General features: G+C 45.0%; 1 protein-coding gene across 1 annotated transcript in view; it reads left to right on the plus strand.

Moving 5' to 3' along the window:
• The first annotated feature begins 12916 nt into the window (after positions 1–12916).
• MRM3 (mitochondrial rRNA methyltransferase 3) overlaps positions 12917–27997 on the plus strand; it is a 107392-nt gene continuing 92311 nt past the window's right edge. Inside the window, exons 1-2 of the mRNA XM_086954999.1 lie at positions 12917–13461; positions 24425–24669. Of these exons, the coding sequence (XP_086811125.1) occupies positions 12944–13461; positions 24425–24669 (763 nt within the window). The 5' untranslated portion in view covers positions 12917–12943. The remainder of the gene's footprint in view (positions 13462–24424; positions 24670–27997) is intronic.

Consider the following 27997-nt stretch of genomic DNA (forward strand, 5'->3'; position numbering starts at 1 on the left):
AGCCACCTTTGCTTCACTGTAATCAGAATCATACCATGAACTGACCTTCCTGTTTTTCCTTAATTTACCCATAAGGGGGTTAAGTATTTGTGTGAGAGCGGTCACTAGACCTGTATGAATATTTTGGATTTGATTAGGAGATGCTTCCTGCCCCTGTTCTAATACACCACTTAGATCATCAAGTGCCCGTAGCAGGACTCGGTAGAGGGCACTCATTAATTCAGGGGATCTTTTCACCATTGGCCATTTAAGCCTTCTTCTGTCTATACTACTATTATAAAGAGAGAACTTGCATCTTTTGGCCAGGTAAACTCTGGAACCACAGCACCAATCACAACACCCAATACAGCGTTGGAAAGGGCAGTTGCAGCAGAAGGACATAGGCTATGCAGACGCCCACCATATACATTTAAAATGTAAAAGAACCGTGCCAGCAAAGTAGTCCCTTGTGGGCGTGTCTGCATTGTGCTGTGGCTGTGTGCTGGGGGCGTGACAATCGCTGGGGGCATTCCGTCACGAGTGTTGTTTTTTCTTCCCAGGTTCTATACATTCCTGCTCCCTTTAAATAGTAATTCAGTGGAGGTCCCATTCTCTTAGAACCACCCCTAGCACAGTTATGGGCAAAAATACAACTAAAAGGCCCTGCAAAGCATTATGGGAGAAGCTTAGCATAATTTTTAGCATTCATGAAAGGGTTTCAATGTTTTTGGATTTTACTCATCAGGGACATCTTGGGACGACGAGGTGAACTGCAGCTTGATGTATAATATTTTTAATGCTATTGCATTTGCCTCATCAGGGACATCTAGGGACGGCGAGGTGAACTGCAGCTTGATATATAATATTTTAAATGCTATTGCATTTGCATCATCAGGGACATCTAGGGACATGAGGTGAACTGCAGCTTGATGTGTAATATTTTAAATGCTATTGCATTTGCCTCATCAGGGGACATCTGGGGACCATGAGGTGAACTGCAGCTTGATGTATAATATTTTAAATGCTATTGCATTTGCCTCTTGGGGACAACTGGGGAGAACGAGGTGGACTGCAGCTCTTTGTAGAATTATTTGTATACTATAATATTCTCTTTCCACTGCTAATTTCATCCCATAATTGTTTGCAGGGGCTTGATCTCAAAATCATCACCTCTCTCACTGCTTGCTGGAAGCTAATTTCACTTTTGTGAAATGACTATATGCATTTTAGCATGTAGAAATACTTGTTATTTTACCTTGAATATATGAGGTTTCTGTTTTAATAATTGGAAATCTGACGGAACGAAATATTGTGGATTTATTGTACCAAGCTTGCGCCAATTCCGCCCAGCCCTACTTTAAATACCCCTGCACCCCATAATCATAACCCACCCTTACTCTATAAAATACCCCAACACCCATAAACACTAACCCATCTTAACCCTATAAATCTACCCTGTACCCCAAAACCCAAACCTATCCCTAAACCCTAAAGATACCCCTGTACCCCAAAACCAAAAACTAGCCCTGAACCCTATAAATACCCTTGTACCTCAAAACCCAAACATACCTCTGAACCCTAAAAATACCCCTGTACCCCAAAACCCAATCCTACCCCTGAACCCTAAAATACCCCTGTACCCCAAAACCCAAACCTAGCCCATAACCCTTAAAATACCTGTGTACCCCAAAACCCAAACCTACCCCTGAACGCTAAAAATACCCCTGTACCCCAAAACCCAAACCTAGCCCAGAACCCTAAAATACCCCTGTATCCCAAAACCCAAACCTAGCCCTGAACCCTAAAAATACCCCTGTACCCCAAAACCCAAACCTAGCCCTGAACCCTTAAAATACCCCTGTACCCCAAAACCCAAACCTACCCCTGAACCCTAAAAATACCCCTATACCCCAAAACCCAAACCTAGCCCTGAACCCTAAAAATACCCCTGTACCCCATAACCCAAAACTATATCTAAACCATTAAAATACCCAAACACCCGAAAACATATACCTCAGTACCCCAAAACATATACCCCTATACCCATACTTGCCTTATCCAAACATTTTTAAAAAACATGCTTTTACCATTCATGCATTTACAACGAATTTCGTTGTAAATGTATGCTTGGTAAAAGCATATAAAATGTAATGCCATGCGTTATAATGGTATTGCGGAGTCATGGTACTTTCGTAATGAAAGTATGCAGAGTGATGGTATGCGGAAAGAAATTTGCGGAATAATGGATGTTTACCCTCCCCCGTAAGTACATTGGTGGCACGGCGGCCCACATCTCCAGCAACATACTCTTATTTTTTCACCACCAATTGGAAAAATGCACAGGTCTCTCTCATTGATGCCCAGCACCGACATACACTTTTAGACACACCTCCCACCACAAGTTCTAGAATTGCGAACTTTAGAGATGGGGAGCTACGTTACAATCTCGGCATCAGCTCAACATCCTGTGATTCCAGGCAAATCGCTTTGTCTCCCCGTGCCTACCACAAATCAATGTGTTCTTCTGTAATGTAAATTGTGCTCATGCCATGTTGTCGAGTTTGCGCTATATAATATTGCAAGGAAAATAAAGTAGGGAAACTCAAGTTCACACACTACTGAACGCGCACTCTTAAGTGCATCAGCAGTGCACTGTGAATCGGAGCGTTTCACAGGCCTGTCACAGATAAGAAATGCTATCAAAAAGAAATCCTACGAAACAATATACTACTGGCTGGCAGCAGTTCATACCCGGACAACGTCGGGACGGGCTGCTAGTTATTAGATAATGATGGAGTCTCCCAGTTGTCCACTTTTTCACCCAAGTTCAAGCCCATCTCGGGAAGGCCTAAGTCGAGTACCAGGGCATTATGGTCACTATCGAGGCGTGGGAAAACCACAAAATCAATGACCTTAGACCAAGAACTAACCTCAACCAAAATGTAATCAATGAAGGAGGACTGTCCTGGGCGATTGAATGTATTGATACCCTCTAAATCAGATTGAGTACGACCATCACAGGCTCTCAAAGAGTGAGCCAAAGTAATAGAATTCATTTGAAGGGCTATAGGTGTCCATGCCCTAATCGGGGGTACTTGCAAATCTGGAATGGACCATAGAGAGTCCTCAATGCTAGAAATGGGTTCGATCATGCCCGGGAGCGGTTCATACTGACAATTAAAATCTCCTGCAACAATCAAAATACTCTCCCCCTTTACCTTAGTGATAAGATTATCTAAAATATCCAGGTAGGAGATTCTTTTCCCAGCCTAGTGGGTCGAGAGTAAACATTAATACGGATCACACTAAATTTGGGTGTAAAAGAAAGTCTAATACATTGAAGATCTGACGAGGAGGAATTTAATTGCGTCAATGTACATCCCAGATGGGAGCCGACAAGGATGGTCATTCCCCCAAATGGTCTTCCCCTCACACCAATCGAGGCCAGATTATTAACTGACAAGAATCCCAACCTATGGAAATGGGTAATGGACCCTTGCTGGATGGTACATCAGGTGACCTTGGTGGGGATATTACAGTATTTAAAACTTCCCACCCGGTCTGTCAGTCGACGTCCTCCAGTGCAGCGAACCAATTAGATACAGGGATACTAAAACAAGATAAATTTGAATACAGAGAAGTAGATGTGTTGTAAAAATTCTTAGCCGGTCTATCAAGATCATTTAGGGGCTGGGGAAAACACCCGCCCTCCATGGACCTGGGTAGAAAAAATCTAGGGTAAGGGCTCTAATGGGCGAAGGATGATTGCTGGAAAATGAGGGAAGTGACACTACTCTTTGGGTGATATCTGGATGCCTAAAGTTGATGATTACACAATCACCACCAATAGACGTCTGAGTGGGGCCCACCCATGCAAGCCTCCTAACCATCAAAATCTCTCCTGCCTTGTCATACGGAAACTACTTATTCTTCACAAGCCAAAACAGAATCTTGTTGCTCAGTTCTAGCTGGGATTCTTTGTACCCTTCCTTAAATTCCGGGATTCCCGCCAGGATAATTACATAAGGAACAGCCTCAGGGGGAGGTTAATAATAGGAAGAAGGGATTGCCAAATCATACCGCCAGCCTACATTCCCCTCAGCATATGGCAAAACGCTCCGATCACCATCAGTTATATCTTTACCAGATTGGGTTTTACTCCCAGTGTACGGCAGTTTGGGATTATCCCCCTGCGATCCTTGGGTTAACACTAGTCTGGCGGGACCTTGATCAGGAGCTGGAGACCCTCCACTGCCTGTTATATTACTAACTACAGGATTTGAAGGAATCTGGTTGTGGGACACTTTACCAGCTTTGGGTGGCTGGGATGGCAAGCTCAAAGGTGATTCCTGAGATGTAAGAGGCCCCGCATTAAATGGACTATCAGTCAAGTTAAAAGTGGCTTCCTTACTGGGATGTATTTGCAATGGATTTTTAGAGGATATAAGGTTTTGGAGATGTTGGAGGATAGGCTTAATCTCTTCCCTTACCATCATTCTGCACTGGGCCATAAAATCAACCATCATAGCCTGGGCCCAGGGGGGGTAGATCTGGTCTAGCGGGAATTGGCTAACATTCGACTGGGCTGCGCCACTTTTAATTGTCTTCTCAAGACCTCTAACAGGCCCCCCTTAATTTTTTTCCCTTGGGGCCCCGGTTACTGCACACATTTCTTTTCCTAGGTATACGGGCAGTAGGAGAGGAACCCTCAGATCTAAGATCTAAGCTTGGCATAGTGAGGTGTTCATTGCTGACTGGATCCAAATTTTGGCATGCATTTTGTTCCGGTGGACTAATTACATCAGTTAAAAGGGGTGATGCTGGTAAACAACAATCAGGTGTAATTGAGAGGTGTCTTTCAGTCAGTTCGATTTCAGAAGTTACCACTCCTATCGCCTTTTGAAGCATTAAGTCAATTGCTGTAGACTGTTGGTGATGGAGGATTGGCCTTTGATATAGAGCGCTTCAGTGCACATGCGCGTTTCCCTTGTGCACGTAGGGGAGTTATTAGTAGGGCCATCACAAGAATAATAAAATCAAATGCAACAAGAGTCAGGACTACAAGGGATTTTGATAGTGTTCACAGTACCTTATATTCCGCAAGCAGAAACAGGTCCCAAGATTCCAAGTTTTAAAGGGGGGTGGCCCAGCCCAGCCTGCTCCGGCCGATGACAGGCAAGGACGCCGCAGTTCTTTTAAAGCCCCTCCAGGGACTGTCCTCAAAGTGCTGGGTGCATTCAAGCAGGGCAGGGACTCGTGAAAAAAGTGCTCAATGCTGCTTCCTCGGTTTGCGGTCTCCCGCGAAGCGGGACCGCAGCTGTTCTTTTAAAGCCCCTCCAGGGACTGTCCTCAAAGTGCTGGGTGCATTCAGACAGCGCAGGGACTCGTGAAAAAAGTACTCTATGCTGTTTCCTCGATTTGCGGTCTACCGCGAAGCGGGACCGCCGCCGTTCTATTAAAGCCCCTCCAGGGACTGTCCTCAAAGTGCTGGGTGCATTCAGGCAGGGCAGGGACTCATGAAAAAAGTGCTCTATGCTGCTTCCTCGGTTTGAGGTCTCCCGCGAAGCGGGACCGCCGCCGTTCTTTTAAAGCCGCTCCAGGGACTGTCCTCAAAGTGCGAAGGCATTCAGGCAGGGCAGGGACTTGTAAAAAAAGTGCTCTATGCTGCTTCCTCGGTTTGCAGTACTTTCTCATTGGATCCCAGTGAACCTGAGTTACCGCCACCGCCTGTTTCCCATAAACAACAAATGTGTGATTTCTACCTTTTGTTGAAAAAGACTTAACTTGTTTCTCTCTGACTACAGCTCTGGATTGCTAAAGGTCTACAGTTCTTAATCCTCTGGATAGGTGTAGTGACTTTCTTTTTCCTGCTCCTGAAGGGACAATACCTCTGCAGTACAACATGTGAACTTGATCCTATAATCTCATACAAGCTCGCCCCCATCCGCAACCCAGACAGACAGCACAGCAGGAAGGCCACCTGGTTCACTGCTGGCCTCCAAGAATCCAGACACATGTGCAGACGTCTCGAGAAGATTTTGAGAAACATCAAAACTCCGGAAGACCGCACCACATACAAGAATGCCATGATGGAATACCACCTACTCATCAGATCCACCAAAAAGACCTCCATCTGAAACAAAATCCACGCCAATGCCAGCAATACCAAGGAACTCTTCAACATCATTCAGGAATTCACCAAACCCCTAAGCGAAGCCACGGACATCACACCGTCCTAGGACCTCTGCAACAAACTCAGTGCCTACTTCCGCCGGAAAATAAGATCCCACTACGACAACTGCAATGAACAGACTCTGAACACCAAATCCACTCCTCCCCTCAGCAACAGCAACAAGCCCACCATCTCATCCTGGACCCCAGCCACCACCGAACACACCCCATCAACCATGAAAGGCATTCACTCCTCAAGAGCCCCCACGGACTCCTGTCCTCCGCACATCTTCCACAGATCCACTGTCACCATTGCACCGGAGCTACGACGTATCATCAACGCCACCTTTGGAGCTGGAACTTTCCCCAAGGTTTGGAAACGCACAGAGGTCAAGCCCCTCCTCAAGAAGCCCTCCGCAGATCCGAAGGACCTCAAGAACTATGACCCATCTCTCTCCTCCCTTTCACGGCCAGTCACAGAGAAAAGCGTTAACGTCCAACTAACTAAATTCATCGAAGACAACTCCATCCTTGACCCCTCCCAATCCGGATTCTGCAGCAGCCACAGCACCGAGACTGCCCTACTCGCTGCCACAGATAACATCCGCACCATCCTCGAACTAGGCCACACAGGGGCTCTGATCCAACTTCACCTCTCTGCAGCCTTCAACACCGTCTCCCACTGCACTCTCACTGTAAGACTCCACAACACCGGCATATAGGGGACTGCCCTCGACTGGCTCACCAGCAGAATCCAAAGAATCAGACTTCCACCCTTCCTCTCCGAACCCACTGAGATCAACTGCGGAGTACCCCAAGGATCATCACACAGCCCCACGTTCTTCAACATCTACATGGCCCCCCTCGCTGCCATCGTCCGAGAGCACGGACTCAGCATAGTATCCTATGCTGATGACACCCAGCTCATACTCTCCCTCACCAAGGACCTGCTCAGCACCACACTCAGCTGCCAGGAAGGAATGAAGGACGTCGCATCCTGGACGAGCAGCAGCTGCCTGAAGCTGAACTCGGAGAAGACAGAATTCCTCATTCTCTGACCCTCCCCCTCTGCATGGGACAACACCTGATGGCTCACTGCCCTCTGCAGTCTCCCACCCCCACGGACCACGCCTGGAACCTCTGCATCATACTCGACTCCTCCCTCACGCTGACCCGACAGATCAGCGCTGTCACCTCCTCCGGCTTCAACACCATCCGAATCCTTTGCAAGACCTTCAAATGGATCCCCCCCTGAAACAAGAAAGACCGTCAACCACGCACTCATACCCTGCAGACTGGACTACGGAAATGCCCTTTATGCCGGGATCAACAAATCTCTGCTCCGCAGGCTCCAGACCATACAGAACACCGCAGCCAGATTTGTCCTGGGCATCTCTCGACACAAACACAACACTCAACACCTGCAAGACCTCCACTGGCTCCCCATAGAGAAAAGAGTAAACTGTAATATACTCACCCACGCCTACAAATTCCTCCACAACACCGGCTGCCAATATCTCAGCGAAAGCATCTCCTTCCACATACCCAAGAGAATGCTCTGATCCGAGGACCTCGCCCTCGCCGAAATCCCGTGCATTCGCAGAGCCAGAACTAGTGAAAGAGCCTTCTCCTACATCGCGGCTAAAACCTGGAACGAGCCCCCGATCATCATCAGACGGGCCCCAACACTTCACATCTTCAGGACGACCCTCAAGACCTGGCTCTTTGACTGACCGTAGCTGTACCCGCCACCCACACCCTCAGTGCATTGAGACCCTTTCGGGTGAGAAGCGCGCTTCACAATTCCCTGATTGATTGATCATCACACTGTGAACAGACAGTCCTGTCCTTAGTAAGCATTATAGCAGTTCCAGTTCCTGAAGGAATCCTTTTGGACAAGGTTTCATATGATGTGTATGGTCCAACTGAACTTTTAAAAATACCAAACTTATTTAAAATTTCTTTAAGTGACATCACCACCTCCAGTACTTTCTATGATGATTGGGACTTTAAAACTGTAAATATTATGCTGTCTGATTTAGAACAATCTGCTGCATTTTCGAGTGATGAATTGTTTGATGATACATCTAACTTTGATACTATGTTCTGGTACCAATACTATGGTCAGCATTTCTTGCACAAAGCAAGTATCCCACATAATGTTTTCACTTACCATCAATGGGAACATTGCCTAACACAGCCAAAAAGTAGTTCACAAGCGTTTGCACAAAACTTTGCTTATTGTTCTGCGTTTTATGCTTTAGATCTGATCTCCTAATATTATAAGCTTGCATTACACCTGCAAAGAATATGCTCACTAACACGAAACAGATAGACTCTGCTTTCTTTCTTGTCCAGCTGTCTATACAGGGTTTCGCCTTTTGGAGGGACACTATAGACACAAAATCTTACTGGAGGGCTAAAGAATGGCAAGTTCAGGGGCCTGAGTCCGTATTCAGAGCATACCTCATTCCATATCAGAGAATCTTCCCGAACAACACAGTGCAACAGACTACCTGTCTTGGGTTAGCCAAGATAAAGGACTTGAACATACCTCTGATTCCTTTGTTTACACACTTTGGGGGCTGGCAAAATTACACACAACACAGTGAGGATACATTAGATACCATACTACGAAATGGATCATACAATTCATCAGATCCCCATTGGAAAGGATGATAGGTTTGGCCTATCAGCACAAATAACTGTCAATCAAGATTCAAGGGTGACTCTAAAGGGTTTAGTGCCCATAGACCTTACCAGGTGCTATGTACAAACAAAACACTTGGGGTGGTGACATCTTACAGTGTTGGGAACTGATGCCTAGAGTAGCTAAAAACCTCAGCACTACCCCACGTGAAACAACTTGTCCTTACTCTCAGATGACATGGATCTCAAGGATTTTTTTGTTAGGAACGCTTCTTATACTCTATTTACAATGAGGTTTGGAAAATCTCAACAGAAGCTGCTGAGAGATTACGTGAAACTGAGAGGGTTAACCTATAAAAGGCTTTGGCAGTGGTGGACAATGGTATGACCACATTATCATCCAGAATCTATTCACTGGGCAACATTGTGTCTTCAGCAATAGATATAACGGAACAAGATTTGTCGATATTACAACATGAACAATCACAATTGTAATCCATTCTATTATAAAGCTGGACGCTACACTTATTGTGCTCTGGTCACGACTGTTTCCTGCGTATAATCTAACAGAAAGACAGACAACAATGGCACAAACAGAGGCAAAGTATACAATGCTGCACATTGAAAAATTGGAACAATTACCTTCTACCGTGGCTGAGTCACCTTTCACAAAATGGTTAATCAATGGCCATATTACCATCCAGTCACGACATTCCAATTTCAATACTGTCTACAGTATCACCATGTAGGCACTTATGAAGCGTTGGGATAGGGAGACTTACATGAATCTTGGGATTTACCATACAGATTTAAATGCAGGAATGGGGACACTGATTTTTTTTCAGCAGTTCAGACTGTGAGGGTTCTTTAAGTGGGTCTCTAAGTTGTCAGGATATTTTGCTTCAAGGAGCCTGTAATGCTTCGGTTGCAAATCTATTGTGTCACTTGGGATCCCTGGCTGCTGTGATTCATCCACTGTTCATACTGCTCTCGAATGGGAGCTATTTGATATTGAATGATGAAGGTTGTTGTGGGATGGAACCAGGAATCACATATCTGGTCACAGTAAGTTCAAGGGTTACTTGTATGCAAGTATTGTTTCCACTGACCCATTGTCAGGACATGCCTTTGTCTAGCCAGTTACCTGAGGAGGACGAGGGTCAACTGCCCCCTTATGTCTCACCTGTTCTTTACTTTCAGTCCCCGAAAGACCCGAAACTTATGGAAGCAGACGGTCTCTTTAAGAGCGACCGTGCTTCCGATGACGTCATGTCCCATGTGATCGCATCACATGCTTTCGGAGGGGAGGATTCTTCCAACGCGCCGGTATTTGAGCCTGAAGAGGAAGCAGAACGGCGCGCTGCTTTGTCGAGAAGACGCCTCGGAGAAGAAGGAGAAACTGGAGAAGAGCCCGACACCTACTTCATCCCAACCATTGGTCCTCCATTCCAGACCATCTGGAGCGGGAGCAGTGGATTCCGACAGGACCCCGAGGAACTGGAGGTATCGCCGCGAAAGGGATCCGAGGACGGAACCTGAAAGCCAGCGCTTTCCACCGGAAAGGGAGCTGGACCCGTTCCGGTACCGCGAAGACGCCAGCCACGTACACGGAGGTGCGTGGCTCCCTGAGGTACGTGCAACGGTATGCGGGTGGTTTAACCGACGGTCCACCGGCAATGTTCGCTTCGGGGTAGAGGGAGGAGACTGTTGATTGTTGGGTTGTCTCACTCTTCATTTAAACCAGTAGGACACACTTGGTGACGGTACGGGTGCACTCTCCCTCACACCACCACTCCCAGAAAAGAGACTCATTATAAAACGAGAGGATGAAACCCTAAAACTTTCTTTTCTTTCCGTTTTTGTTTCCAGAATTTGCGGTCCCTGAGACATTTTGGGGCATGTATTTCTTCTGTTTTAGATGGTGACGTTTTGATGTTCAGTTACTCATGTTTGCTTTATTTTATCTACTAATAGACTGTTAGATGCACACTGTTCTTTAACGTTGAATTTGAGGTTTTCTCCTGGAAAATTACAGTGTGGAACACTGATTTCACGTTTTCCAAATGAGAACCTGGGTACAATGTCACAAATAAGTATTACCTTTTGTTATAACTTTAGACTACCCCTGTTAATTAATATTCCAGCCATGAAGAAGTAGTAGGATGACTAAACCCGAAGACGAAATACGTATTGGCTGGTGTGAAATTATCTATTAAAGAGAAGATTTGATGGACTTGAAGACTACTGGAGAACTCTGATTTGGATTAACCCCTTCGAAGCTAATGACGAGCTGGGCTCGTCATGGCGCTTACCTGCCGTGCGCTGATGACAAGGCCAGCTCGTCATGAAATAAAGAGAAACAACAAATTGCAGCGCAGGACGGGAAAACGCCTAGCAGCCATGTGGTTAAAGAGTGCATGTGCTCAGAGTTGTTGTTCTGGTTAATATGCCTGCTGCAAATAATGTGTACAAGCATATCACATAACTGTATTTTATGCTGATAGTTCAGTGGGTTATTGCTTTTGTCACAGAGATCCTTTTATTATTTGTGGGTAACCCGCAGCTTGTGCTGAGGTGAGGGTTGGGTAGGGTGCTGTGCTGTGCATTTAGAAATTATAGGTTCAAAAGCACCTTCTACTGAGTTCCTTAGAGTTTCTCGTTGAACAAGTTGGAGTAATTTCTGATATTTGTCTGGTTTCAGGACCTTTATTGCATGCTTTTGCTAATGAGAAGGTTTTACTCTAAGTGTTACACGTTTAGTCGTTGAATGTCACTCATAAGTGCACTGAACCTATGAAAATGTCACAAACAAGCAATCAAATAGGCAATCTTAAACCTTGGCAGCTATGGATATGAGATCACAAAATGAATGCTAATAATCACCAAAAAACACTGCGTAATACAAAACGTAATACAGAATAGTGAGGCAGATCAATTACACAGACCTTTTCTGTTTTTCTGCTTCACCTTCCTTAATGCAAGGAATAGTGCATGTACCAAGGTTGGGATACTCCAGTCTATGTTTAAAAGCTCACACACATACACACAGCTTTTTAGATTTTGCAGCTTTCCTTGTGAAATCTATTGTTTTTTAAATAAACTTAAAAGCGGTTTACATCCCACCCCCTTGTTTTCCTGGCTTTTCATTGGTTCCTGTGTGCCACATAATTTTCCTCGATTTCTATTGGCTGTGGCATATTTTCCTGCATTTACCAATGCTTGTTATTAACCTGCTTCTCTGACCAGTTTCCCACAACCGAAATACTGTTAACATCCGCTTTGGTGGAACTACTTTTTATAAAGTTTTCCCTCTTTGCCTTTCAGAAGATTTATAGCACACTTTATCACCCATAGAGTTTTAGTGATTTGCCCAGAATCACAGCATATTTTGCTTGTGATCCCAAGCTCTTGAGTCAGCACCTTTGGCCACTGCACCATATCCTCTCCACTCCGCTTATCACACAGGAAACACCGATGCATTACCAATGCTTGTTAAACTATGTTATGGATTAGGGTGCCTGCTGCACAAATTTAATGCAGATATGAGGCACTTGAATGTTTTTAAATATTCCACGAATATATGTTCAGAGCTGCTTTAAAAACCACCTTGTTTTCTAACAAACATCTTCATTAAAATTAGCTGTTTTAAAAAATGAAAATAAAACACTGGTGGGAGAACCCCCGTATGTGAGTCTGGCTCGGTCGCCTAGCTTGCTGGTTGCGCAAAACTCATCACCTACTTCTACGCCCATCACTTGGAAATGCCACTAGCCGCCACTAGAACGCGCCACAAGTCGTCACTTCGAGGTCCCTAAAACCCTGGAATACACCAGGCACCTGCTCAAAACCAAAAACATATTACATTGGGATGTGCACCAAAGTAAAGGAATAGATGTGCCCAAATAACGCATGGAAAACTAGGAGAGATAGACACGCTTTAATAATTTCGGTTTACGCTCAAAATATAGCTATCAGCTACTGCAAAGGGTTTAGTGTAGACTCTAAACCATGGTAAGATGGCTGCCAGTTCCAACTTTAACCAGAATGTTCCCCTAAGATGGCCGTCACATCTGCGCGCAGGGTTTTCCTCAGAACGTCGCCTAGGTCTGACGCCCCACCGCGACGCTGGTACCACAGCAACAAGATGGCTGCGCTCATGCGGGGCATGTCAGTGGCACTGTTGGGTAGCTTCTGGAAAGGTGGAGCTGTACAAGCCCGACGGTCGGTGAGAGCGCTGCGAAGGCGACCAGTGGAGGTCTTACACTCTAAGAATGATGAAGCCTCAGCCACGCAGAATGCGGGAGCCTCTCATTTTAAAAGTGAGAAACAGAACCTGAAGCCAAGGAGACCGGCCCTGCAACGGGAGATGAATGACTCCCTCAGCCACCTACGATCAGGATCGTCTTCCTCAACAAGGGAGAAACCGGGCAATGGGGGTATTAGGGAGGCTGACACCCTTAAACCTATTGGAGGAAGGAAGAGTCGTGAAGGAATCCAAAAGTCGGGGACTGTTGCCTTTGCAGGTGGGAGCCAGGATTCTGGTCAGTCCATAAGGACAAGGTCCTTGGCGCGAGGAGCATCACCAGGCGTAAGCAGAGATCCAGAGTCCTCATTGGAAGGGTTACGTTACGAAAAAGCATTGCCTGACGACAGAAGACTGGGGTAAGTTTGTTTTCTACAGGCTGCACTTACCACACTGCAGCTTATCTCTTCAACATTCTTCCCATGGGAGCCATTGCCAGTCTTTAACCCTTGACCCTACGCCCACCATGGCACACGAAGACCCTGTTTGGTCCCGAGTTTTTTATTGCTTTTATACATCTCGCGAATATAAACCTGAGAAATGGTAATGACCATTTAAACGTTTTGTAACGCGTCTGTGTGAGTAGTCACTTTTTTTGTTATACATGTTTGATTACCCCTGCCTTATACTACTTTATCCAGGGATACTAAACTATGTGGCAGGGACGGACCAAATAATGCTGTGGGAAAAGGCAAATCGTGAGGCACAATGCAGAACTTTTTATGGCATTGTTTTTACACATATTGGGCAAAAAAGTTTCATCTCATTAGTAACAGTTTTAACACCAGAATATGTCAATCAGCAATTGAACGGTGATACCAGTTAACCTTTGGAAATTACCTTCTTCTGCAAAAGGCTTGGTAGCATTTTTACTAACTTTTAATCCGACTGATCTAGAAGCAATTTTTATTTAATATATTGATTGTGTCAGTTGTGGCACAGCCATAATTATTTAGTAAATATGGCAGTCGTAAAGTCACAGAATTCCAATGTTGGTGACTTTATCCTAGACTTCTGCGCTAGTTTACTACGGTGCTGTTTAGTCTGAGTCTGGTATGGGACCTCTTGCTAGAGCCATGAGCAGTAACAATAGTCTCATGACAACCTAACATGACTTAAAGGGGTTCTCTGGTGACTTCAATACAAGTGCAACACCTCCTCTTCTAATTGAATAGGCACCAGCTACCCCCCCTATTAAACCCTATTACTGTCTCATGTCAAAATCTACAAAACAGTCAGACAAGTGGCTATGTGGTTTTGAGCCCCTATGTTGCAGAGTCATGTGATGGTGAGCAGTGTATGTTCCTTGCAGTAAGTCTGTTGGCTCCTTAGATGTGAACTTGATACCATTGGCACTTATAGGGGTACTAGAAAAAACCTATTGATTGACCACATATTTTTAAAAACAGGTCTTGTAAGATCTTTCATTCCTGGTGTGCTGTAGGCTGACAAAAAATCACACCAATTAACATTAACCCGTTCCGTGCTAGTGACGGAACCACTCCGTCACAAGCCACGGGCGTGCTGTGCTCATGACGGAGTGGTTCCGTCACGCCGCGGCCGCTCCGCCCACGCTGCATCAATTCTGCGCCTGTGCGGCTGAACTAATGAGCAGGCAGGACCGTGACGGAACCACTCCGCCATGAGCGCAGCGCGCTCGTGATGGAGTGGTTCCGTCAAAAGCATGGCGACCCACCCTCCCCCCCCCAAGCTCCACAGCGGAATTACTGCCGCGGCCAAGTGGTTAATGTTAAGGTGGAACAGGCGATAAGGACTCAAAGTCAAGGGTTTTTGGGTGTTTTGGGTGTACCATGAGTAGAGAATTTTTTTTTCTACCAAAATTAATATCTCCTAGACCAATGGGTACCAAACGGTGGTCCGCGGACCCGCAGGGGTCTGTGACACATTCCCAGGGGTTCATCAGGCATCAGTTTAATAAGCACTGCAAAGGTCCTTGTATAATCAGCAGTTTTTGGGGAACAGTAAGTGTCACGATAACGCCGGTGATTAATGTACCTATCGGAGAGAGATGGGAGTTTTGTCCAGTGCCAGCTTTGACTCACCTAAAGTAGTGCAGATGATTAATATACCTGATGCAAAGATCTTGTACCATGTAGATGTGCATAGCTCAGTGGGTTACTGCTTTTGTCAGATTCTTTTGTTACTGTGCAGTTTGTAGATTACAGTCGAAATCTAGCACTGTGAGCTATGAACTGCCATCAGAGAGCTGCATGCAAACTGCCTGGGAAAAGTTAGTAAGTTATATTTTTTTCCCCAGTCTTTCAGTATCCCGATGCTGCTAAAAAAATGTTTGTTGGGTAGAAATACATTCTTATTTTTAAAGTCCGCGGAAACCACTGTTTTATGAAGCCTCAGTTTGTGCTTCTTCAGACCAAGCACTCTTAAAAAAGGCCTACCAGTATGGATGATGTGAATCCTACACCTTCCCTTTAGCTTATGTAACATTTTCTATACACAAATTTACACACGCATGATTCATTGTCTCTGTATGTGTGTGATGTTAAGTGCTCTGACACACTACACTGGTAAGAGAGCCTCCTCACAACCCCTCGCCGCTCCCATGCCACATAAGAGCCATTGCCCGACTGGAGCAAACACTCCTCCGGCCCATGAGCCCCCCTACAATCAAACAAGACAGCTCCTCCCCCAATAACCATCAGGGCTTCGACACCTTCCACTCCTTCAGCAACCGTCACAACAGGGACCCACCCTCATCCCCCAAGGGCAACGCTGCCCCAGACACCCTCCCTCCCCCCTAGGATCTACCTCCCTCCCCCCGCCCTCCACCCCCCCTTCCCCGCACCTTCATGGGCAATGCCGCCCCCAGATACTCTCCCTCCCGCCTTGGATAACACGGCGCAACGACTCCTCCTCCTGGTAACGCAGCTTGAAATCCTGATCCGAGGCCTGAATGAAACCCTATCAAACCTGGTCAGGACCCAAAGCCCATCCAGACCCCACCGCGCAACCTATTCCCACCCAACCCAATCGTGACAAGGTACCTCCCGCCAGCGAGCCTCATGTTCCCCCCCCCCAGATCCCAGAACCCTGGTCCAACAGGAAGGGGAATGATAAGCGCTATGAAAGACCCAGAAGAGCAACAACCTCACTTTCCTCTTAGGAAGTGGCACATCTAGCCTCATCTTACGACCCCCTCTGCGAATTCCTCCCCCAAATCCATGATCCAAGTAATTACGGGATTTAGAAAAGAGCACCCCCCTATGAGAAACCCTAGACCCCAGCCCACCTAGCCTGCTTACCTAGAGCACAATCCACTGAGAACAGGAACAAAGAAGGGCCCCCCATCAACTGCATGCTCCTTAACTGCAAATCTGCCTCTAAACACACAACCGAACTAGCAGAAGCCTTCCTTTTCCATGATATAGACATAGCCTTCATCAGAGACCTGGCTCAACAATCTCTCCTACCCCAGCATGGACATGCTGGTGCCTCCTGGATTCACAATGATCAACAAAGACCGGCAAGGGAAGAGGGGTGGGGGCATCGCAATCATCCACAAGATCAACATCTCCATCACGGAAGCTACCTGCTGTTTTTACAGCTCCTTTGAATGTCTCTCAGTCAACATTAAAACGCACGATACCAGGCCTACACTTGTCCTTCTATTCTACCACCCCCCAGGTAATTCCTCTGAATTCGGGGTCCACCTTTCCGACTTAATTCCTCACGGCCTGGGACCCTTGACATTATTTGTGTCATCCTGGATCAGTATCGTCGTACTATTGGGCAGTCCCAGAGTATTTGTAAAAATATGCCCTCGATCCCACACCCCCTAAGACAAAGAGCGTCCTTGGCTCGTCCCTAAAATAGACAAATGTCCTAGAGTAATACGACCTGAAACGCTATGCCTTGAGCCTGCATAGTTTCAACTTGTACACTGTACATGCCTACTTTATTTATTGGCGTCCTCGCTGCTGGTTCCTAAAACAAAATTAAACCAAATTAAAACAAGCTAGATTTAGGCAAACAAATGTATTTTAATTTCCTCCCGACAAGGTTTTTCCTGGCAAAACATAGTAGCAATCTGCCCGACAAAACCTTGATGGGCCAAGGGGCAACTCTTATCCATGTAGGTCATAGGTAAAAAGATTGTCGCTCCTGGAACAAAGCAATGACATTTTTAAATAAAAAGCCTAATTTTTCAACATGTAAGTACTAGGAACAGAAAATCAGGACGGCAATGTGGCCGAGTAAAATGAGAAGGAACAACTCACTTTTAGAGTACCTTTTGGGTTAGTGTGTTGGTGTTGTGCACATGGATTGGAACTGGAAGCAGAAGGTTAGCGAGAATGGAACTTAGCAATGAAAGGGAACAGAAAACACTACAACAGAAGACCAAGTCAAAGGATGGTTGTTCAGTTTCCCCATCTTTATTTATTACAGTATAATTGTTACTGCTCAGGTTCTTACACGAGCAGCTATTGGTGTGCGGTGTTTGCTTATTTTATTTAATTCTCATGGCTGTGGTACTTTATATGCCAAACATGGGCCCGTTATCCTACAGCTGGTAACTGCAAATGTTGCCAAACGTTACATAAATCTACATAGGTGGGGGACATACATATGTACACATATGCATAAAGATTAAGAGCAGACCTCCAACAGCTGGGAACATGAGTGTCCCAGCCTTTTAGGGCCCCCCTGATAGAGCCTGCTTCTATCTGCAGAGTCAAAGCCATGGAGCACTACCTGCAGGAAAACAAGGACTCTGTAGACTCGGCACAAACTGTTTGGGAAGCATATAAGACTGTTATCCGGGGAGGAAACTCTCTCCCTAATAGCCTGGAAAAAGAAGGAGACAGGCTGACATTGAAAGAGTGGAAGAGGATGTGGTGAAGTAAGAAGAGGAGCTGGCGCGGGCGGTTTCCCCTGAGGGCCTTCACCTTCCTAGATTGAGACAAGATGAGTTCCATTGCATAGCTAGGGATGGAGCCAGGGCGCAGAGTAGAGCAATTCAAAGCAAAATTTATGAACTTATGAACTTTATGAGACAAAACGGGAAAATTAATAGCGTGGCTGGATAGACATGAGTGGGGGGTCAAGAATAGTGCCCGAGGTTTTGGGGCAGGACTCCAGTCCGGTCACGGACCCGCAGGCCATAGTAGACACATTTGCTGTCCACTACCATACAGTATATAGTACGACCGGTAGATTTACGGAGGAAGACAATGTGGAACTGTTAAGAGATGTAATACTTCCGAATCTCTCAGACGAGAATAAAAACTATCTAGACTCTCCTCTGACCGATGACGAAGTGGCGCAGGCTATCTGTGGTTTGAATTCTGGTAAACCAACAGGGCCTAATGGTATTCCCATTGAATTGTATAAAGTAAACTCCAACAAACTTGCTCCTCATTTCCGAGCTTTGTTGACAAAGAGTAGGGAAAAAGGTCTGCTTCCTTACAATCAACGAGTGGCCAACATAGTGGTTATACACAAGGAAGGCAAACCCAGAAATAGTTGCACTTCCTATCGACCAATATCACTTCTAAATGTGGAGCCTATGGTCTTTGCCAAATTGTTGGCGACACGTCTGATTAAAGTAATCGCCACGCTGATTCACCCAGATCAGTCGGGTTTTATGCCGCATCGGAACACAGCCGTTAACTTACGCCGCTTTCATGGAGTACTGAGTAGAGCATCTACCATACTGGAGCCAGGAGTCCTAGTATCATTAGACGCCACTATGGCATTTAATATGGTGGAGTGGCCCTATATGTTTGTGGTATTAGGCAAATTGGGCTTCGGACAGGAATACATTACATGGGTTTGCCTCCTGTATTCCGCCCCAATGGCCGGGGTAGTGGTAAATAATCGCAAGTCCTCTGACTTCCAGCTTAGCAGGGGCACTAGGCAAGGTAGCCCCTTGTCTCCTCTCCTCTTTGCGCTGGCGGTTGAGCCCTTGGCGGGGTGGATCAGGCAAGATCGATCAATCAGCGGATTGAGGTGGTTCCTAGATGGGAGGACAAAATATCTCTCTACGCAGATGATGTCCTTCTGTATCTTACGAATTCCAGAGGATCACTGATCTGTCTCCTAGATGTATTGGAACTATTCGGCAGGTACTCTGGGTTTACCGTGAACTGGCTTAAATCAGTAGTTTATGTCCTTAGGGGTGAACTGCCTGTGATACCGTGTGGTTGCCCAATCCCGATTGTCTCTGAGGGATTCTGTTATCTCGGAATCTTCGAAGCACTAGATCCGAAGCTCCGTTATGCTCGTAACCTGGACCCACCAATGCAGAGACTTAAGACTGACGTAGCGCATTGGAGATCCCTCCATCTTTACATGTTAGGCAGGGCGGTCCTTTTCAAAATGATGGCCCGCGTCCCTTTCTGTATGCGCTCCAAAACACAATGGATCGGGTCCCAGCATCCTACTTTAAAGAAATTGAGAGTCTCCAGAGACAGCTTTTATGGGAGGGCAGACCTCGAATAGCATTTACTAAATTGACGCTTAATTGGTATGATGGTGGAATTAGTCTCCCAGACCTAAAGAAGTACTACTGGGCATCTCACCTGGCAGCTATCAACCACAGGATATATAGACATCCGGGTGATCCCCCGATACGCTATGGATAGATTGCAGTTCCCCGGAGGCGACTATAATAGAGCGTTATATGCTAAGCCTCGTAGGTACCCACTGACTGGACCAACTGCACACGCCGTCCAAGTATGGCACACGTCGCCAAACACCTAAAATGGAACGACCAACTCACGCTAGCCACACCACTGTGCAACTCCGAGAAACTGGGAAGCCTCTGGAAATCCAATGGTTTTGATAAATGGGATCTTATAGGGATCTCCCGCATCAAAGACATCTGGGGGGAGGGAGTGGTGCAATCATTTGCGTCACTTAAATCCCAATATGAATTGACAGACAATGAGCATTATCATTACCTTCAGATCCGCCATGCCTTGCTTACTCATGTACCTAGCGGCACAACGCTTCCTGAAGCCTCCCCACTGTACGACAGAGTCCTAGATGGGCTTCTCACAGAAAAGACCATCTCCTTAATATAAAGGAAATTGATAAACAATATGAAGGACCCGTTACTGGCCCTCGGAGGGCAGTGGACCGGGGATGGTCTAGAAATCGATGATGAAGACTGGCAAGAGGCGATCTCTTTCCCACGAATAGTAGCAATCCCAGCCAGGTTGAGACTAGTACAACTGAAAATATTGCACAGGATATATGTAACGGGTCCTGGCCTGATTTGAATGGGATGGACGGAAAGTGGCGAGTGCAGGAGGGGGTGTGGGGAGTTGGGGACGTTCATGCACATACTATGGCACTGTCAGCGGATACAACAATATTGGAGGGACATCCACCGCACAATGCGATCGGTATTGGGGTAGATCTACAGCCAGAAGCCCAATGATGCATATTAAATATCTGGGAGCCCACAGATCTCAATACATACACCAAACCGTGGGTAAGTTTAGCATATATGATTGGGAAACTTAATATTGCAGTGGGGAGCTTGTCAGCCGCCCCAATTGAAGAAATGGAAGGAGGATCTGGACTGGTGTATGTACAGGGAAAAATCAGTCTTCACAGCCAGGGTATGCCCTGGGAAATGGATTAAAATATACGGAGCATGGAACCTTTATAGAGGAGATATTTGTCTCCCACCAAGTTGTCAATTAGACATTATTGACACCCCTTGATTTGATTTATGTAACAATGGAAATATATTCTGTATTTTGTTCGATATCGCTGTGGCACCGAAGTAGCCTGCATGTAATTGATTGATGTGCTTTGTTTGAACTGTTTAATAAAAAGAAATATATATGTATATTTTTTAAAAAGGTCATTGGTAAAACTAAAAAACTGATTTATGTGCTCAAAGTGCCCTGGATTCAATCCTCATATTCAACAGAACGCTCTTACAAACTCAGATGGAAAGAGCTGGTGAAAAAAACGAAGGTGGCAAGCCACTTCAGATTATAATTCAAGGATAAAATATCCAGAAAATTTAAATATGAATTCGTTTCTATACCCACTTGTTTTTTTTTTTCTTTGCATTTCGGCGCTTAAGTCCTACACTAGCGCAGAGCAAAGGGAACAAAAACAGACAGTTTTCAGAACAGTCAGAAGCTATTATTGTACAGTTTCAAAACTAGGTACACAAACGTTTAGGTTACTGTTCATCAAAACCATCATAGCTGAAGAAAAAAAACCATTTTAGTTAAGATGACATTTTCAGTTCGAACCCTTACGGAGACATGCAGCAGGAAGCGAGTAGACTGGAAAGCCTTCATATACACACACAAATCACAGATCTCTTACGAAGTTTAAGAGGGGGTAAACTGGGGCGAAGCGGTGCAGCTTCCAACTCCATAATAAAGTACATCAATGTGATCTTCCGTTTTGTCTGTCACAGATCAGCCCTAAATAATGACAGTTTTCTTCTGCCAGTTCGAACGTCGATACCAAAAAAAGACAGTTGTTGTTTTACAACCATGCACAATGTAAAAATGTGAACGTCCAAAAACCTCAATAAAAACAAAAGAGAAAAAGTTCAGAGCACCCGGAAACGTGAACCAGACAGGCCATGTGTAAATCTGAACGCAAGGGTTTAAACAGTGTTCTTGCCACCTGCACCGTACACATAACGCTCTGAGATAGATCTCTCGCAAATAAAAGTACAACGCTCTATGTTTAAGCGATACTTAACCTCATAAGTGCTGCGCCCAGTCCAACGGCCGACGGCACTACTACCTCGGGAGTGCTGCCGTCGGCCGTTACAGCTGCACCTGCGCAATGGAACGTTCAGCACTGGAGCTGGACGTTCCATAGCAGCTAAGGTGATATACACGAAAATCAATCCATGGGAAACGAAGTAAATCTGAGGCAAGTAGCTAAATAACAGACTTATACAGGGTTGTATTGTATAAAGCTATTGGTGGATTTGTATAAATACACAAACGCATGCAACATATAGACACAATTCATATAGGTGAATATACATACACAAAGTCTACCGACAATGATGGCTCTAACAGATGTACAGCCTCACTTCCTCTAAATGCATTACTTGCTCTTATAAAAACATATATTGTATCCATTTACACGCAAGACACAGCAAGGCCCATTATGGGACAGACCGAAGATGTGCACGTGGGGACTGCATTTACTGGCGTTGAGGAGAAAAAGTCCCCAGTGTATCACGCCACCAGTAAAGCATCAAATCCCCCCATGCACATCTTCTGTCTCGTTTGTCACTCCGCGTTCACGCTGAAATCGTATCGATTCCAAAAGGCCTCTGCATTGCAGAGCCGCGCATGTGCTGCTTTCGCCAGGCCGAGACCTAAAAAGGAGACCAGTCAACCTTTGCAAGGGCCTTCTACTGTGTTGCAAAACGTGTTGCTGCATTTTTAGTAACTTTTGAACTGTTTGCGCTAGAACATTTTTTTTGTTTACATCTGCAGATTATGCAGCAAATAGATTGTGGCAAATGCGGAAACTCTATAATACTGCAAAAAATTCTGCTGCAGTGGGATCGCGTGATTCTTGTTTCCTTGAGTATAGTCTACTTCTTGTGTTTGTAATGTTGGGAAGGGTCAAGTTTTTAATGCTTGCTGGAATTAGAGGACAATGAATGAAAGGAGATAAGTACATAAACCGTTTTGGATTCGAGTAAAATTAGAAAATACTTCCGGTAGTTAATAATAGATAATAATGAGCTAATCTCCATAATTTTAATAAACTATGAAGAGTAAACGAAGTGGAAAAACAAAAATGTTTGAAAGCTGTAAATACAGGTTTTATGTGTCAGTACGGGCGTGGGTCAACTGGGAAAGCTGTCTATCCTTCTGGGGTCTTGGGAACAAGAGAAGCGACCTGCTGAGAGGAGTCCGAGGTGCGAGAGAAAAAAATCTCCAGTTAAACTTCAATTCATGGATGTGGGCTGCTGAACAGTCAGAGAAAATCTCTTCCCGCGACTGTGCTCCAGATGACTCCAGCACACTAATTATGTGGCTGAGGTGAGAGCTCAGGGGACACTGAGACTGAAGCTGGTAGGCAATTACTCCAGAGAGGCAGCAGTGAATCGGAGTTGTCTGCATTCTGGTCCCCCTGGAAACCCTGACGTTGTGGTGCACGGCGTTGCTGGGAGGTAGAGTTGTGAGGGGTGCATGTGGTGTTGGAGGCCAAAGAACCTTGAAGGCAGCACCTGTATGAGGGCTGTCTGGGTTCTGGGGAGACGGATAGGAGAGTACAGGTTGTCACCCAAGACAGACGATGGAGTTAAAGAAGGATTAAATACTTTTTAAACCTGAACACATTTTGATCTATGGGAGATACTAAGAGGTTTGATGCTAGGAGCTTGTGTGACAAAGCCCATCACGTAGCGAGACTAAAATACAAAAAAAGTTGCCGGAATCCCATCCTACCACAAGGCCCATAGACAAATATATCTCAACTGTTGAAAGGACACTTTGAAATGAATATGAGGCTGACAACCGAACACATGGAACAGAGTGCAACAAAGGTCAATGCTGTTGGGTTGACAGATGTCAATTTGTAGTCCAATAAGACCGTTCAGGATAAATTCAAGGGAGCTATTTTAAGCACAATTTTAAAACAGTAAGCCATTGTATCTTAATGCAACTTTTGATGCTTCATGACCCTATCCCCCCCTCCCCCCCCCCCCGCATATTGGTTTCCTTGTACCATGAACTGTGGGAATTCCCCCAGAAATGTCTTGTGTAAGCAGATTTGGAGACCATCATACTGCAGGGTTACTTTGGCACCTATGTTGTGATGACTCGTATATCACTGATTACATTATTTTTGGCTAAGTCATCCTTTGCTTTCAACTGCTTGTGTTAGTGGAAATTGTATTTCTGTAAAAATAAAATAAATATCTTGGGTATAATGTACATTTAACTATAAACTCTATTTCTTTGCCCTCTGGCTTTTTAAATAAATATCTCGAGTTGAAGAAATGTGTAATTGTGATATTACAGAATATCAAGTAGCTTGTGCACTCTTTCGATTTCATATTTGGGCTGGTGATGTAATTACAAGGACAACCGTCACTTGGATGTATAATGCCAATGAAGTTTTTAGTTTAACATCAAACATAAACATTTGAAGCCTGTATTTGATTCGACATGTTTAAGCCCAGAGTTGATTTGACATGTTTAGGTCTTGTTAAATAGAGGAACGGCATTTGCAAAGACCCATAATCTTGAATATTGATTAAAGCATTTCCTCTTTAATTTACCTTCCCCCCCAAAAAAAGATGTATTTTTTTTGTGTGAATTTAAACAGGAAGGTGGTTACAATTGCAAAATCCAAGAAATTTCGAGACAAGCATGGCAAAATTCTTCTGGAGGGTCGGAGATTGATAACTGATGCCTTGGAAACTGGTGCAGAGCTTCAAACCCTGTTTTTTAGCACAGTGGACCACCTGAAAGAGTTGCCATTGTCAAAACTGAAACACGTGCAACTTCTAAAAGTGAAGTTTGAAGAAATTAAGATGTGGTCGGATCTTGTAACGCCTCAAGGTGTGATCGGTAAGTGAACAGGAAATTGTCCTCGAATTTGGTGGTAACAATACCTGAAAACCAGTAACTGTGCCAGAAATTCTTCTGCAAAAGCTTACCAAGTGCTGTATAAAAGAGACCTATGACATTTTAACCATTGGAATGCCTCTGTGACAAGCGTTTGCACCACAGAGCGCTGTTTAATTGTAGTCAAACATTTGCACACATTTATGTATAAGGCTTCCATTCAATGCAGTTCATCTCGGGGCATACCAACATATACACCAGTAAATAAAGCAAAATTGTTTTCCATCATAGATGAACAAAAGTTGTCATTTTAACAACCTACTCCAGAAATAGGCACGTTTCTCTCTTAAGACGTGCTGTGGAACTATGCCTCTTTCTTTCACGTTTGTTGACTACATTTGTTCTCCCCTTTTTTCTTTCTTTCTTAAAAAGAGTTGTCAAAGCACTGTGGCTTATGAGTCAGGTTTGTGCTACCTTATCCACTTCTGTGTATGAGGCCTGATTCACAAAGATGTTTCCGTATGTGTGTCTTACTCCTGATTCATCTGTGCTTACTTTTGATTTTTCTGGTGTCAGTGATTCTCGTAGAAATAAATCTGGCCATGAGTGCCCACCATATGTGCTAGAGAACCAGGGAGCTCTAAAGTGTTCACCAGGCAAATTCGAATTTTGCAATTAATAGAAGACCTAATCATGTTGGTTTACGATTTAAGTTATAGTTGATCAGTGTTTAAAAGCGAGAATATGCTTTAAACAACAAAAGAGTGTCAAGCTAAATGTAAGCACAGGAACAGAGAAGGAATCCACCTAAATAATTCACACTGGAAATCATTAGGGATTTTTTAGAAGCCCTCACTCACCACCCTGGGTGGTGACATGCTTCATCATCGGGCCCACCAGGAGAAGCAGAGTGCCTCCCTAGTGTGCTACAACGCCAGAATACTGCAGAGCTGGTTTTTGTGACAGTGGTGTGAAAAACAGTGGTTTAAAAATGTCAAAGAGCTGTACCAGAAGAAAAACTTTATTCAGTGGTCAGCCTGACATGATTAAAATTGTATGTGTTTGGAAATCTACCAAATATTATTTTGGATATTTCCACTTAAAGTGGGGTCGACATGTTTCTGCCCTTATGTGTATAGTTTTACTGGGCTTTCTTCAGGACCGTTTAAATGTGTACCTCAGCGGTGTGGGCGCGCTAAGGCCCACCCTTACCAGAGGACGTGAAAGTTAAAATTAGGTGAAAAATAATAAGTGCAAAAAACAAACCAACAAATAGTGGGATTTACCTCAGTATTTGAGGAACCTGTATAGTCTGAAAAATAGAAAAGACATACATACAAAAAAGACAAACACATAATTAGTGCGGTCTGTCTGTAGTGTTTTCTGCAAGAAACAGATCTCTGAGTGGAAGTGCTTAAGGCTAGTCCAGTTGCGTGACCATGGTGTTCTCCAAATACATTTAGTGCAAGAAAACGCTGTTCTGGGATCAGACAGGCGTGTGAACATGCACTATGGCAAAAGATGACTGGCCGATTAAAAGTCGGCTGATATGGCATCACTCGTGGGTAGCGATCAATGGGCCAGAAATTAGGGCCAAAGGTGATGAATTCACACATAGGACCGGAAAAATGTTAAATTTACAATTAAAAAATAATAAAAACATATGGAGGATTTCTCACTTGTAAATTAAAAGATCCACACCCCATAGGTCTCGGGAGGGGGGTGGAGGCGACAATGGCACACCCTGCAGGGGGACATTAAATCAAGATATGCATAAATGAGGATAGTTTACATTGTAATGGTAGAAAGCAGATTACTTGGCTCTGTAACGGTAGAGGAAAAAGGATATTACGGCCGCAACGCCCAACACCTGTTTGCCACCTAGCGTATCCTGCAACCGGACCTCGTAGATGTGGTCTCGGAATCGGCAAACGCTAAAGTAAAGGTGTCGGTAGGGGCGGGGTTGGCCAGCGACGCGCTGCAGCCAATCTCACCTTTTTCATTGAGACGAGGCTTGGAACTCAAGCTGTCCCCTTGTGTGATGTCAGTGGAGTGAGCCTCCAAACACCTTTCAGAGTGGCAGCGAGGCTTGAAACTCAAGCCTGTATCCTTGCTTTCCGATGGAGAACAAAAACTTTACGCGATTAAAGGCTGGACAAAGACGGCACTTCAACACTCTAGGGGCAATCGTAAGGGATGTAAAGAGTAGAAATGCCCAATAAAGTAATATCAACCGGCATAGTGGTTAAATAGTATTGTGACAGATCGTCACGGGTGGGAAATAGTCTGCTTGCATAAAGTTCAGTACAAAAGGGGGGTGGTGATGGACGGAGCATCTGAATCAATCAAACACTCCCACCCAGTCAAAAGATCTGGGTTTAATCCATCACCGTTCTTTAGCCCACTCTGCCACCCCAGTTCAGACATGGCTATATGCAAATCAGTCTGACCCTGTGCCTCATGGGAACAGTCCAGCCCGAACCACCAAGCCATGTCTTCCCTGGACCGGAAACAAGCTTCCAAGGACCGGTTTCTGGCATTCCAGCCGTTTTCAGGCATTCCAGCCGGCTTGCTTGAATCCAGTGGCATAAAGTTCAGAGCACAATAGTGATCAGGTGGTCACTCAGTGATTGCTCCTAGTTAAAGTTATAGAAAGTTCTTAATAAGTACATAATCAGAGATCAAAATAAGGTTTGTCAGCACGTTGACAGATGGAGACTGTGCTTATATCGTGGGAAGGTCTATTCTTCAAGGATGACTACAAGGTTCTGCCACTATCAATTGGTATTGAAAAACGGGTCTTTCCAGTCGCACAGTTACGTGACTAGCGTTTGAGTACAGTAGACCAGGGAATATGGTCATTCAGTCCATTCAGATTCGTCCCCAGTCTATATACCCAGCGTTGTTCTTTTTCAAAAAGGACACCGGTCGTGTTCCTTTAATTGGTGATTTCCTCAATAATGGTCCAGCGAAGATCATTTGGGGTATGGTTGTGTGGGATGAAATGTTCGCTCATCTTGGTAGTTGATTTCCAGCATCTGATGTTACTGCGATGTTCGCAAATGCATTGTTTGACTTTACGGGTGGTCATTCCCACATATCTTTTTTCGCAGGGACACGTGATGAGATCGACCACATGGTGGAGTTGCAGTTAGTATGTGTTCTCTGTGTCCATGTTTTGCCAGGTTCAAGGGAAAGTTGTTTGGTGTGTAGTCAAATGGCATACACTACAGTTCGAACATGGGTAGTGTCCAATAATTGGTGGTAGACCCCATGCACTAGTAATGGATCTTTCTTTAAGTGAGTTGGACGTCTCCGGTGTTGGTCGTGT

The sequence above is a fragment of the Lissotriton vulgaris genome, chromosome 2_1 (genome assembly GCF_964263255.1).
Source record: "Lissotriton vulgaris chromosome 2_1, aLisVul1.2, whole genome shotgun sequence".
NCBI lineage: Eukaryota > Metazoa > Chordata > Amphibia > Caudata > Salamandridae > Lissotriton > Lissotriton vulgaris.